Below are 15,584 nucleotides of genomic sequence, written 5' to 3' on the forward strand. Positions count from 1 at the left end.
TTTGCAGGATCATTTTAAACATGATTATGACAATTTTTTCAAAATTTCAGAATGTAACTGTTTTGGAGAAGTTCATTATCATGTCAAAGACAAGAAAGTGCGAAAGTCGTTCAAAATTTCAGGATACCGTGGGCATGCAGATACATGTAGTCATTTATCTCCCAACAAATTTCTTCTTATTATTAGCAAGTCGATATTTTTACCACTTGATCTCCTACCAGAGTCTGGCCTCTAACTTTGAGCAATACTCGACGCCAATTAAATGATGATTTTGGTGTGCCATTAAATTTCTTTCACTGTGACACCAAAATGATCAATGGATGATAACTATTATTGCCACAAACAAATTGAAAAAGAATCAACACAAATCTACATATATATTAAAGCTGATCAGGCTAACTATAACTTAATAAATGCACTGGGAAGAAATAATTACCAAAACGCTAGGCTAAAAGTGGAAATTTTTAGTTGAAAGATTCAGTCTTTCAATGATTTCTTAAATGGTGAATGGCTTAAATTTCAAAAAAAAAAATGTGGGATATGATCAGTGTGCATTGGAAGAAATGATTACCAAAAACTTAGGCTAAAAGTAGAAAGTTTTATTAAAGTAGATTCAGTCTTTCAGAGAATTCTGAAGTATAGAAATTTACCTAATCATCTACTACTATTACAAACAACAAGTAGATTCAGTCTTTCAGAGAATTCTGAAGTATAGAACTAGGTAAGAAATAGACACACACACAAAATCCATTTCTACTTGTCAGTTCAATGAGGAGGAGTGTGCAGCGTCACAAGATCTAAAACTTTCCAAGTAAATCCAAGAATGTTCTGTATTATACTTTCTATTCACACCAAGTAAAAGCAAGGGGAAATGGAGAAATTTGAGGGAGAGAGCAGTGATAATGACAAATGGAAGAAATGAAAATGAATGAAGAGAAACGTAAGACTGTAACAATGTGGGCACTTAAAAGAGTAACATGCGGCATAATTAATGTGAAACTGAGCTCCTTTGGTCGTCCACAAGACCTAAAGTTGTAGACCAAATCAGTCAATTGTCAGATGCTCTTTTCCTTCACTCTCTTATACCGACTGATCAGACGCTTGTAACGGTTATCTGATCCCGTTGACATAAGAGAGAGAATGTGATAAATGACAAATGGAAGAAATGACAATGAATGAAGAGAGAAACAAAAGACTTTGACGATGTGGGCACTTAAAAGTGTAAAACGTGGTATAATTAATGTGAAACTCCAAGAGCTCCTTTGGTCGTCCACAAGACCTAAAGCTATAGACCAAATCAGTCAATTGCCAGATGCTCGTCCACAAGACCTAAAGTTGTAGTGCCTGAATCACTTTTCGTTTGGATCATTACTCATGAAATGGTTTTCTCATGTAAAGATTGCCATTTCTAAACAAAACCACAAACAACACTTCTAATTAGCATATGCCAGCAAAGTGAATACAGAAAATGTTTCATAAGAAACCAAGATACCATAACATTTGGTTACCACAAGGGTAATTCCAATAGTAATTAGTTAAACACTACATAGAGAAGACAAAGATTCCATGAGTAGTTTATCAAAAACTCAAAATATATAAGGCAACATTTCTAATATCTCGAGACAGGAAACTACTAGCAGTGAACTCATGCAAAGCTCACTCCTGGAAGTTAATCGCAGCATTGGTGGACGATCTTGGACAACCTAACAATTTGTCGGCCAATAGAGATAAATGTTGGGATAGACAGTTCATTGAACATGTCTCGCACCTTCTTCTCTTTGATATGATAATGACGAAATTCTCCAAAACCGGTGCATTCAATAACAGAAATTCTAAAAGTTTGGTAACCTTTTCAAAGCCCCTTTTGACATGATCTTTCCAGCACGCATCTGAGGAGATGAAAATCTTAACCTTCTTGAGGTTGTGAAACTCTACGCTTGAAACCCCACTCAGCAAATCCATATTATCTTCTCTTGGAAAAGAAGAGAGAACAATATATTTTGCTGAAGTAATTTTCTTTATTCACAATCCGATATATATACAGCTTGATACAAATCAATCTAGCCTAGCTTTAGGTAAGAAATCGTGATCCCCAATTAATGGGATTTGATATACTAATATGGAAACTGAATATACAAGAATATATGTACAAGATATGTATTTCTCAACACTCCCCCTCAAGTTGGAGAGTGAATATCATGAACTCCCAACTTGTTTCGCAATGTTACAAATTGATCTTTTCCCAAAGCCTTTGTAAAGATGTCTACTAATTGAAAGTGTGTAGGAACATATGAAGGACTTATCAGTTTTGCTTGCAACTTTTCTCGAACTATGTGACAGTCTAAATCAATATGTTTTGTTCGCTCATGAAAGACTGGATTCGCTGCAATATGTAAGGCAGCTTGATTGTCACAAAATAGTTTTGCAGGAGCCACATTTGAGATCCTTAAGTCTTGAAGTATATAGATTAACCATGTAAGTTCTAAACAAGTGTTCACCATAGCTCGATACTCCGCCTCTGCTGATGATCTAGAAACAACTAATTGTTTCTTTGATTTCCATGAGATAAGTGAATTTCCAAGAAAAATACAGTATCCTGTGACGGACCTTCTTGTGGCTCGACAACTACCCCAATCTGAATCACAAAAGGCCTTCAAAATAAGATTGTTTGTGGACGGAAATAACAAACCTTGACCAGGAGTACCCTTGATATACTTGAGAATTCGCACAGCAGCATCCCAATGAGGTTTTCTAGGCTCTTGCATAAATTGGCTAAGTGTCCGAACAGAATAGGCAATGTCAGGCCTTGTGACTGTGAGATAAATCAATCTACCAACTAGTCTTCTGTATTTTGTTGGATCATTCAGTACAATTCCATCTGTAGAAGTTAGCTTCAAATTTTGTTCCATTGGAAACTTTTCAGGCCTTGCTCCTAAGATTCCTGAATCTTGCAAAATGTCTATTGCATATTTTCTCTGAGACATAAAGATGCCCTTTTTTGAACGAGAAAACTCAATACCTAAAAAATACTTCAACTCTCCAAGATCTTTAATACGGAAGCGTTTGAGAAGAAACCTTTTGATGCGTTCAATTTCTTGAAGATCATTTCCTGTGAGAAGTATGTCGTCAACATAGATAAGTATTGCTGTGAATGATGAACCTTTCGCCTTGGTGAAAAGGGAATAATCAGCCTTTGATTGTTGAAAACCAACTTTACGGATAGCTTCTGAAAATGTGAGAAACCAATTTCTCGATGCTTGCTTAAGGCCATACAAAGATTTGTGAAGCCGGCATACAGTGTTCTCCCCCTGTCGGCGCAGACCTGGTGGAGGTTCCATGTACACCTCTTCATGTAGGGCTCCGTGAAGAAAAGCATTTTGGACATCCAATTGAGAAGCGAACCAATTTCTAGCAGAAAGAACTGTAAGTAGACAACGAAGTGTCGTGAGTTTTGCTGTTGGAGAAAAAGCTTCTTGATAGTCGATTCCCTCAATTTGAGTATATCCCTTTGCGACAAGACGAGCCTTATAACGCTCAATCGTTCCATCTGATTTGTATTTTATTTTATAAACCCATTTGCATCCAATGGGTTTCTGACCAACAGGGAGTGGAACTAAGCTCCAAGTCTTGTTATCTTTTAATGCTTCTAATTCAGCATTCATGGCTTGTCGCCAATGTGGATCAAGAACAGCCTGAGCATATGATGAAGGTTCTGTGTGACCTGTAATGTTAGCTAGGAAAATGCAATGTGCTGAAGATATGCGAGAGTAAGAAAGATAATGAGAAAGAGGATATCGAGTACCTGATGTTGGACTTGGCATAGCAGAAGATTGATTGGCTTGAGCTGGCAATATGTAGTCTTTATGCCATTCAGGAGTTTTTTTTTAGACGAGCAGATTGTCTTAAAAGAGGAGATGAAGGAACCACAACCTCCGAAGTGACTGGAACGGATTCAAGAGTTTCATCAGACGCCAGATTTTGAACGAGTTGGTTGGGATTGGCAAGATTATCATCTGTTATATTTTCAGATTGGGTGGGACTGCTGGAAATAATTTCAGATTGGGTAGGATTACTAGAAAAAATATCTGATTGAGTAGGATTGCTAAAGACGTCCTCTGTAATTCTAGGTTCATGAGATTCTACTCTCTGGATAGATTGTGGTTGAGGAGATGAGACATTTTTTATGACAGATGATGGAGAGGACCAATTGTCAAATATACTAGAAGAGGATTGAGGTGAGAATGAGGTCGAAGTTGGTGTAACTGAACTAAAAGGGAAGATCGTTTCAGAAAATTTGATATCACGACTTACAAAAAATTGTTTAGTTTCCAGATCATAAAGCTTATAACCTTTTTGACCAGTGGGATAACCAACAAAGATGGAGCGTTTGGCTCTAGAATCAAACTTTTGTTTATGTTTAACAACAGTAGCATAACACAAACAACCAAAAACTTTTAGGTGACTAAGGGATGGTGGTTTATGATATAGCAATTCATAAGGAGACTTAGAATGTAACAATGGAGTTGGTAATCGGTTAATAATATAGACAGCAGTCAAAACACATTCACCCCAAAAGGTGATTGGCAAGTGAGCTTGAAAACGTAAAGCTCGTGCAACATTTAAAATATGACGATGTTTGCGTTCAACTACCCCGTTTTGTTGTGGAGTGAAAACAAAAGTTCGTTGGTATTCAATTCCATGAGAGTGAAAAAATATTTTCATTGGTTCAAATTCTTTTCCATTGTCTGTCCTAATTATCTTAACTGAGGCATGAAATTGGTTTTTAGTAAATGATATAAAGGATTGCAAAATATGAGAAGTTTCAGACTTGTATTTCATAAGAAATAACCAAGTACATCTTGTAAAATCATCTACGATAGTAAGAAAGAAACGAGCCCCTGAATCAGTAGGTACTCGATGTGGACCCCAAACATCGCAATGTAATAAGTCAAATGGAGAACGAGTAGATATGTTACTCAACGGAAATGCAAGACGTGTCTGTTTAGCCAAAGGACAAACATCACAATTATTATCAAAGGAAACACTACGAGAAGGTAATAATGGAGCAATTAATCTAAGGCGAGAAGGTGATGGGTGTCCTAGACGCATGTGCCATAAATCTTTTGGTTGTGAAACTTGATGAGAAATGGGTGGTTTCTGTACTGATGACATGTAATAGAGACCAGCATGATGTTTACCCGAGCCAATCATTTTCCCCGTAGCCAAGTCCTGTAATACAAAAAAAGTGGGAAACATAAGGGCACAACAATTTAAGTCATTAGTGAGTTTGCTAACAGACATTAAATTTAATCGAAAAGAGGGAACATGTAAAACATTGTTTAAGGTAATATCTGAGTTAAAAGGTATTGTTCCAGTGGAATGAATTGATACAGGTGACCCATTGGGTAGATTGACAATGGGTATAGATGGAGATTTTGTTTGAGTAAAGAAAGTGGAATCGGAAGTAATGTGATCAGTTGCTCCGCTGTCCAAGATCCATGGCCTAGTGAATGCAGAATTAATTGAAACATTATGAAAAAGAGACAGACCTGCTGCATTTGCATAGGCATCGCTATTACCGGTAGAATTACTATTTTGCGTGAACAAACTTACTGCCTGAGCAATCTGTTGGAGTTGTTCTGCTGAAAATCCATGTGAACCATTGGAATCTTGCGAGTGAATCTCATTCTTAGATTGATGAGTGTCTATTACATTAGCAACATGAGAAGGATTACCCTGAGATCCGCGTTGTTGTCGATTATTTTGGCTTCCTGAGTTGTTGGGAGACCAAGTGCCATTTTTAAACTTACATCTATCCTCTGTATGACCTTTTCTATTGCAATGCTTGCAATGAAATTTCAGAGTGCGGCAATTCTCAATTGTGTGTCCTTCTCGATTGCAATGCTCACAATGCTTATCCTTGGATTTGTTGAAAAAACTATTGGAACGCCTTTGAACTGCAGCCGCAATAGAGAAACTTTCTGTTGATTCCGACGTCATTTGTCTCTGTGTTTCTTCTTGAATAACAAGTGAATATGCTTGGCGTACATTAGGTAGGGGAGACATCATAAGAATATTGGATCGAACAACATTATAGATATCATTAAGACCCATTAGAAATTGCATTACACGGTCTTCTTCAATTTGATCGGTGTGTGCTTTAATTTGATTGCAAGTGGGAAATGTTCGAAATGTATCTAACTCATCCCAAAGACCTTTGAGTTTTGTGAAATAGGAAGAAATGTTCATGTTACCTTGTGAGAGTGAAGCCAATGATTTTTGAATCTGATATATTGCTGGTGCATTCTTTTGAGAAAATTGATCTTTAAGATCTTGCCATACTTGGTGAGCCGTCTTGGCATGGATGACTCCTTTAGCTAGATCCGGTTCCACCGAGTGAGCAAGCCATGATAAAATCATACTATTGCATTGATTCCACAACGCATACTCTGTTGGCTTATCTATTTCTGATGGCGGTTCAATTGATCCATCAATAAACGATAGTTTGTTTTTGGCTGTGAGAGCATGTATCATTGATTTGCTCCAGGATGGATAATTGATCCCATTCAACTTGATTGGAACAAGCATGAGGCTGGGATGATCTGAATGTTGAAGAAAATATGGATTTGATGAATTCATATCGTTACTCTTATTGCTAGTGTTTGGACTTTTGGATTGATCAAGCTCTAATACCATCTTGGAAAAGAAGAGAGAACAATATATTTTGCTGAAGTAATTTTCTTTATTCACAATCCGATATATATACAGCTTGATACAAATCAATCTAGCCTAGCTTTAGGTAAGAAATCGTGATCCCCAATTAATGGGATTTGATCTACTAATATGGAAACTGAATATACAAGAATATATGTACAAGATATGTATTTCTCAACATTTGGCCAAATCAAGTAACTCAGAGCTGCAGCAGCAATTGTAGATCGGGAAATCATCTAACTGGAGACAAAAAAAAATAATCAGGACCAAATGCAGGTCAGATTAAATGTGACAAACACTTCAACGAAATGAAAAGACGTAAAAAGAAGAGATAAGTTCAAGGAAGTTTACCAGCGTATATTCCAATTCTATGCTGATTGTTTCCACATGTGGCGAGGCTCTCAAAAGACCAGCTACTCCGTACATATTAAACGTTGTCATATGCAACATCAGCGTTAAATATTTGCAATTCAATTCTGAAATGGGCGACCCTTTGAACTGCAATGTGCACATGACCTGGTGCAGTAATCCCAACGAAACTAGTAAATAATGGAGAAAACAATTACAACAAAAGGGAAGTACTTCACAACAGACAGATAGTACTTTGACAAATCTAATTGTCTAAACACAGCTCTAAGAAACATCAATATTGTAAGGACTTTCGAGTTAAAGACAAACCTGTGTGAACCAAGTTCCAATTGTTAGATCAGTTGCATAACATAACTTTTGAAAATTATCTTGGACGAGGGTATATACTACTTGATGATAGTCACGGCAGCAGTCTTCCACATAAGTACTTGGAATGCCTTTGATACAGGGAAAGCTGTAAATGAGCTTAGCATTAACTACAGAAGACACATCAATAAGCCTACACTTGAGATCTTCTCCTGATATTTCCAAATGCTGAATATACGGGGCAAGAATTTCTAAGTCATCTCCATTTCCACCCATCCGAACATAATCTTTCAACTTAAGTGTCTTCAATTTTAGGGAATTAATTTCCAGGCGATGGAAACCAGTATAGCTATATAATTCCATTGTTTCCAATGCAGGACAGCCAGACAATAATTTCACCATTTCATCATCGGTTAGCATCAAATGCCCCAACTTTATACTCTTTAGAGAGTTCCACGTTATGACCGCGTTATTAAAGCCACAATGTTTAACATCTAAAGTTATCAAGGATGAACATGTGCAGAGAGATTCAGGTAATGTGCACCCATTACTATACTGAGACCACAACACAACATTTTCCACTTCTCTTTCAACAGCAAAACTAAAACAACCACTGATTAGAATTTCATACTCAGGCCTGAAACTGCAGTCTGATAGACTCAAGTCAGTTAAGTCGAGTTTGAACTTTATAATTTTGGAAGAGAAGGAATGTGCTAATGCATTTTGAATAAAGGAGAAATCTTCTCTTTCCCGGTCAGTTGAACAAGTGAAATTAAAGCTATCAATTAAAGTTGGGAGACGCCGCCACGTTGGAGAAATTAGACAAGTTCTGAATGCATCCTTTGTTGGGAGAAGTGAGAGAATTTGAACGAGGAGTAGATCCGGCAACTTACTGATTCCTTGTGGTGCTTCTTCCTCTGTTACCTTTTGCTTCTTCAGATTTGTCATCTCCATCGGCAAAAGAGGGGAGATTGATCGATTGGTTTGTTTGTGTTTATCTCAGGCAATAAAATGCTTTGACAGATCAGTATTACCTACCACACATATATATACTATCTTAAAAGTCTAAGATTTTCAGAATTTAAATTTAAAAGTCAAAGATCTTTAGAATTTAAATTTAAAAGTCAAAGATCTTTAGAATTTAAATTTAAAAGTTAAATTACTTAAATGTCCCTCTTATAAAAACAGGTGCTGCTTCAGCAAAAGACGCATTTTTAGAAGAAGAGTTGCCAACCGTTTTTTGAAAAGTCGTAATCTTCTCGAGACAGAAGAGTTCATTGCTCAACATTGAAAGCATGAGTGGAGTGAGGATTTTACTTTTTAAAGAGATTAGTTAGTAATAGTTAATTCATGCATTGATTACTTGTGTTTCGGGTTGTCCTAATTTAGATATGAGAGGAGTTGCATACGAAAAAGTTTAATTTGTTCGGAGCAGAGCAGAGACACTTAACATAGACATGGATACTTTCAGATTTGCTGGTTCTGAAGTGTTTGTGTGCCAGGTGCTTCTACTTTGAAATCAATTTCCATTAGGCTAACCTGCAGTTGGTCCTGATAATATTATGTCTCCAATTTGTTCCTGGTGCCAATTTGAGTCAAATTATTTGGCACAAAGGGTACCCGACCTCGGGAATGTTAAGATTGTCGACTCTTCTTGGTGTGTTTGAAGGATCATTTCAAACATGGTTATGACAAACTTCTCAAAATTTCAGAGTGCAACTGTTTTGGAGAAGTTCATTATCATATCAAAGACAAGAAAGTGCGAGAGTTGTTCAATGAACTGTACCCTTGTCGTGTACCAAATGCTATGCTATTGATATTTTCTTGATTATCATCAAAGTCTTATGATTATATATATTGATGCCAAAAAACACTGAATTTCATAGAGTCATTATGACATTTAACATTATATTTCTTTTCAGGCAAAGTGAATTGAGAAAGAAGAATGCAATGGAAAAAACAGATGATCAACTGGTCTGTACAAACATTTCACAGCATTCCGTCAAATCTGAAAAGATATCGTATTTTATGATGTAGATGTTGTACATTTCTCCCTTTTGAGATAAAACTGCTCAGTATCCGAAGGATGATATTGATTAAATAGGCATTCCAAACAAACCTTGTACCTCTTCCTCGAATGCGGTTCATTTTTTCATCATATGCATCTAATATTTCATCTGATATACAATAACGATATGTTATACATCAAGATTTTAAACTGATTGTGAATCTGAAATCTGAAAGGTCTGGACTTTAAGTAAAATGATGAGCAAGTTGAAGCATGATGATTGGAACGTTGGAGTTATTTTTAAGATGCATTTTTCTGCATACTTTATAACTTTATTTCCTCTTTTGTTAGGAGACAAATATATTGTCATACAACTTGGATGGGTTTCATTAATTTTCAAGGTCTATGTAGTTAACTACGAAATTTTAATGGAATACTGATTGTTTTGAATATAGCTGAATATTTATGTGCTTGAATTCATTACTATTTTTGGATGTTAAAAGATAACATGTAATTACAGAATGTAAAATAAAAAGCAATTATAATGACCAAATTTGTTATAGCCATTGAAGGATTTTAACGACTTGAATGATAAATTTGGTTGCTAAAAAGGAATATAACATAGAATCCGATCATTACCTTTTAACGACCTGACTGAGAAAATGTAACAAACTAAACTTTGAATTGATTGATAAAGAAACTTATTAGTAGTAGATTGTGTTGGGATATATACTATTAACCACGTGTTTAGATATAGTATTTATTATAGAATAATTATTTATTTATTTTTATAGATCATATATTCGTTTATGGTGCTTGTTTACTTATATAGTAGATGATTTAGTGTATAGAGTTTAAGCTTATATACAGAGGATTAAATCATCGGTTCTTATAAGTATAAAGTTTTTTTTTGTTCACAATCTAAGATGAAAATTGGACATGTCATCGGGACGATTGTAGCACAAGATTATATGTAGTTTATCTTGATTATGGGAATGGTATAGGTTCAACTTCTTATGCTAGTGCATTTTGTATGTATTGAACGAGACCGAGTAGAGATAGTTGCTTTAGACTGACTGACAAAAGCATATTCTCTAAACTATTAAATGTACTTATATTCTTAATCCTGATATAACTATTATGATCTGTATATGTTAATCATCGTTTTGATTTATTAAACGGTGAGATTCTAAGATGGGTCAATATTCCTGGTAGATTGGATAATGATAATATATATTGGTGAAATAATAAGTTAGTTGATGGAATCCATGTCTCGGTATAGAGATTGATAATATGCCTTTTGAGAAGCTTAAAAGTTTTCATCGTGTCAAACCTTGCAAGTGGATTTAAGAATCCGACACATGAAATAAGTTAAGCAATGCTCTAAAGGAAATTGATCATTGAATTATGTTCGTCAGTAATTTAATTTATTGATTAGTATCTATAATCATAACATGGGGAATTTCGAAATATAAATAGAGGAGTGCAATTACGAATTTCTAGTGGAATGATTTGTAATTTATTATGGTAAGAATAATTCAAATTAATTATTTGGAATTATTTTCATAATAGGAAGCATCGGTAATTAATTATGTGGTCCCTACCGTGCCCATATTTATCTAGAACTCAGAATTTATTGTAAAGGGAAAAAGGAGAAGTATGTGTCTTTCTCTATTCTAAGGAAAGGGAGAAGTATGTATCTTTCTATGTTCTAAGGCAAGGGAGAAGTATATCACTTTTTCTATTCTAAGGAAAGGAAGAAGGACATGACTTTTTTCTTTTCTAAGGAAAGGGAGATGTACATGTCTTTCTATTCTAAGGAAAGACATGGTATTCCTTTTACTTGGACTAAGAAGAAATCTCTATAAATAGGGATTCTTCTAACCCTTGAAAAATAATTTTTTCCATAAAATACCTGTCCACCCAAGTATTGAGAGGGTTTGGAAGTGAACTTGGCATCACTGTAGAAGACCGTAGAACTGTGGTCTAGTTTGTGGACTAGCTTATGAATTTGCTTGAAGTCTCTAGCTTGTAGACTAGCTTGTGGATTCACTTGAAGGTATCGGCTCACGCTTCAAGAGGTAATTCTAAAATTAAATTCAGAAATTTTATATGCCCTAACATGATTGTACTTGTTCTAGTATAAGCAATGTGTTGTCTATTATTCATGTAAGTTGTATGATTTTAGTATGTTTCCGCTGTACATATAGTTTTTCCAACTGATTGTTCATCAATTCAGTAACTAGAGGAAAAATAGAAAATGGAGATTCCATAAAATAGTCAATATTATTTTGTTGGGAAAAGGGCCAAGAATATATATAAGTTAATTGGAAATGGCTAAAAAATAACATTTTCCATCTTTTGGTTTAAAAATATTCTTTACCATTGTTTTTTATTCAAAAATATCCTTCAACAGTTATTGCCTTCCTGCGCGTTGACTGCACGCCTGATACATTTTCTACGCGATAGCGCGTGTCTAAAGCCTCTTAATAGCCATCCAAAGACGTGATTCACTTTCCTAGTTCAAAAATTTGCTCTAGAAAGAAAAGCTCTCAAGTATTCAACTAATTTCTCTCAGGTTCATCCATCATTCAAGACAAGATTTGGCCATAGAATATTGATGATTTCTTCATATTAACACAAATTAATACCTTTTACCCCTGGAATCCGTAGGATTTCAAGAAAATTCACCTCTAAGGTTCAAGAAACGAATTATTGTCATGTTTTCCTCCAAAGATTCTCAAGAATTTGGAGCATATAAGGTATTTAAAACTATCATAGTGAGGGAACTAAATTCTTCCTCATGCCCTACATCTACAATTTCAATTAGTAAGGTCAAAGTTAGGATTCTTACCCCAAAGTCCTTATTTTGAATTCTTCTATTTCGAATATGCCCATTGATTGTTACATTATTGAAATCATTTTACTTATGTTGTTAGTGATCCTTGATTGATTTAGAGTTCATGTTATTCTACCACATGATACCTTTTAGCTAAAACTATTTAAAAACTTTATCATATTATATCTTATGCATTGTTTCAAGAGGTACTTCAAGAAAGTATTCTTGTTTTAAACTTCAAGTACATTATTTCAAGAAATAGTTCAAGAATGTATATTTATATAAATACACATTTTAAAGATTATGTTTTGAAAAAGTTTAGTAAGATTCATTATGAAAGTTGACGATTCTTCACACTACAATAATTACAAATATGATATATATAGCTATGAAATTATTAGCTACGACATCAAATTCGTCACCAATTGTTCATATTTAGTGACAAAATTTACTTTTTGTGCTTAAATATATGAGACACATACTTTTAGCGACGAAACATAAAAGTTCGTAGCAAACTTTTGTCCACTAAAGTTTTTCACCAAAAAATTAATTGGCACCATTTGTTAAGTAGTGTTAGTCACAACTTTAAAGTTATCAGTGACACATTATTTCGTCACTAATAATGTATCTAATTCATGACAAATTATTTTTTGTCTTAAAATTTATTAATTTTTGGACACAAAAAAATTTCAACTTAAAAAATATGTTGTTACAATATCGACAAATTAGAGTTCGTAGTTAATAATGTAAGTTTTAGCTATAAAAATTTAGATATAATTATGACATTTATTTTCGTCACTAATAGTATAAATAATTTGTGACAAAAATTTTATTGTCTCTAATCAATTTGTGATTTAGTGACAACCAAAATATTGTCACGAAATATGTAAGGTGTTAAAGAGCGATGACTTAAAATTTGTAGTGAATAATCAACTATTTGCTACGAAAAAATTCATAACTAAATACAATTTTTTTTGCTCCAATTATTCATAATTAAAAGTGACAACTTACAAAAAGAATAATGCAACTGCTTCATAAGAAATAGACAGAGTCCATTTGGTAATTGGCGAGGGAAAATATTAAAACCAACGAATTCGGTCGATTTTGTAAAAATGAAAAAGTTCAATTCATCAATTTTCTTAAATTACACAATTATAAAATGCATCATTTGAAAAAATACAATCCAGGTTATAAGTATCGTGAGTGGGGTACAGGTCTACCACTAGATCACTAATATTTGTTGATTTCACACTTCTGTTTTTTATTTGATACATTTTCATCGATAAAGACAATAGAAAAATAATTTCTCAACTCTTGGTGCTAATTTTTGTGCGTGTCTATTGATTTGTGATTGGTAAACTGCATAGACTAAGTCGATCTATTTGCTTCTATCTAAAAATATGTACATATTTAATAGTAATTCCACATACGTACATAGACCAACTATACATACATAACATCGACTTACAAAATTAGACTTTGCAAAGGTGCGAAATATTTCATGAATTTCTATTAAATTTTTCCATCTGTGTGAAAGTCGAAATAAACTAAAAAATGAGGCAACAAATGAAAGAAATGAACCAACTAGGATTGCAAATATATTATGATGAAGTACTATAGTTATGGGAATTGATTTTTTTTCAAAACAATTGATTTACTGATCGAATTAAACCGATTATTAAATTTTTTTAATAAAATCGATAGTTTAATTTTATATAAATTTATCACTGTACTAAATAATTTTTAAAATTTATAAAAATAAATAAAATGACAGAATTGTACTAAATATATTTAAAGATATTTTTAAAAATATACAATTTAATTAAAATATAATCTACATTTGAATGAATTGTGGGTGGTAAATTTCATGCATTTGTGTATGAGTATAAATAATCATATAATATATAATATCTACACAAGTTAAATTTGGAAGAAGTGAATGAAGTTAAAAATAAAATAAAAATGAGAGACATGAGAGAGTTGATCGGATGGTAAGCACTCCTAACTTTCATCCTTAAGGTCGTGAGTTCGAGTCCCCAAGAAAGCATAATGTGGGAGCTCCTAGGGAGGGGTTAAATTAAATTGAGATGACAGACAATAGGAAAATTACCTTTTTTATAATAATAAATTTGTCCCTAATAAATACATTTAAGAACAAAATATTTTTTTGTATATAAAATATAGTCATTAGTGACGAAATTAGATTTTGTTCAACTACGAAATACATATAACTTTAGAGACAACTGATGTTGTCACTGATTGAAGTAAAATAATTAGAGACGATATAATTTTGTCGGTAATAATAGCCTTTTTTGTGACAAAGCATACTATTAACTAAAAAGAAAAATATTTTTTACGACAAATAAGTTTGTCACAAATGTTTAAGCATTTGGAGACGATTTTTCTTTTTGTAGTTAATATAATATTTTTGGAGACGAAGAATTAAATCGTTTTAGTATACTTTTAGCGACACACATTTAGTGACGACTGATTGACAAATTACTTTTCGTCTCACAAGATTTTTAGTGATGAAATATGATTTATAAATGACAAAATTATTTGTCCCTAATAATCGAATTTATTGTAGTGTCATTACAGATAGATATATGATTTTCAAAAAAAATTGTTCTTTATCATGAGAACTCAGAATATCCGTGTGTTTCAGATATTTGTGAGCATAATTTCACCAGTTGTATAGTCTTACAAATTTGAGCAATGACTCGCCATATGTTTCCAGTTACAAATTTCATGATATGATATGAGCATATAGAAGTATATTATTTTAGGAGGATTATTTAGCACTGAGAGGATGTGGATTTAGAAAAGTCAAATTTCCTAACTACGTGCCACAATAGGATTTGAGTATGCTGCTTTGACGGTCAACTCATTTTAGCCAATAGTGGCTCAAATTTAGACAGACAGATTCTAAACCAATTGGTATGACAGTCATCCCCAACTGGATTTGTAAGTTGGTGTATCAAGAGCTCACATGATGTATGTCGGTTGTCCGTAACTCTCCACATAAAGATTATGTATATACATTATAGTTTGAACTGGTATGATTATCTATGTAGTATATGTTTTATTCGAAAATATAAATAAAAGAAAAATGACTAAGTTTTCAAAAAATCGATTAAACTTATGATCTAAGAGAAATCAAATTTTCAAAAGAACAGAGTCACCACATAATTTTTTAGTAAAAATCAAGAAAAAACTTAAGGTTTTCAAAAGATTTAAACAGATAAAATCAATTGAAAATAAAAGGGTTCGAAGTTCAATGTACATTCCGAGAAGGTGTTAGGCTCTCGAAATGCCCGCTAACTCGCGGTTGACTGGCGATTTGACCAA

The 15,584-nt window shown here is 33.6% G+C and overlaps 1 protein-coding gene across 1 annotated transcript; it reads right to left on the bottom strand.

Moving 5' to 3' along the window:
- Positions 1–6,888: 6,888 nt before the first annotated feature.
- Positions 6,889–8,343, bottom strand: LOC125828272 (F-box/LRR-repeat protein At3g03360-like). Its single transcript, XM_049507587.1, has 3 exons — positions 7,393–8,343; positions 7,066–7,230; positions 6,889–6,954 (listed from the first exon to the last, which is right to left on the bottom strand). Exons 1-3 carry the CDS (start codon positions 8,341–8,343, stop codon positions 6,889–6,891), a joined length of 1,182 nt encoding a protein of 393 aa, XP_049363544.1.
- Positions 8,344–15,584: the final 7,241 nt, after the last annotated feature.

This window comes from Solanum verrucosum, unplaced genomic scaffold (assembly GCF_900185275.1).
Source record: "Solanum verrucosum unplaced genomic scaffold, falcon-dt-bn FXZP01000047.1, whole genome shotgun sequence".
In the NCBI taxonomy this organism is placed as follows: domain Eukaryota; kingdom Viridiplantae; phylum Streptophyta; class Magnoliopsida; order Solanales; family Solanaceae; genus Solanum; species Solanum verrucosum.

What these genes read in the sequence shown, in the direction of transcription:
- LOC125828272 (XM_049507587.1), bottom strand. Translation starts at nt 8,343, where the DNA reads ATGGAGATGACAAATCTGAAGAAGCAAAAGGTAACAGAGGAAGAAGCA. An exon ending in TTGGAACTTGGTTCACACAG is followed by an intron (nt 7,231 to 7,392) that starts GTTTGTCTTTAA and finishes TTACTGCACCAG; the next exon opens with GTCATGTGCACATTGCAGTT. An exon ending in TAGAATTGGAATATACGCTG is followed by an intron (nt 6,955 to 7,065) that starts GTAAACTTCCTT and finishes TTTTGTCTCCAG; the next exon opens with TTAGATGATTTCCCGATCTA.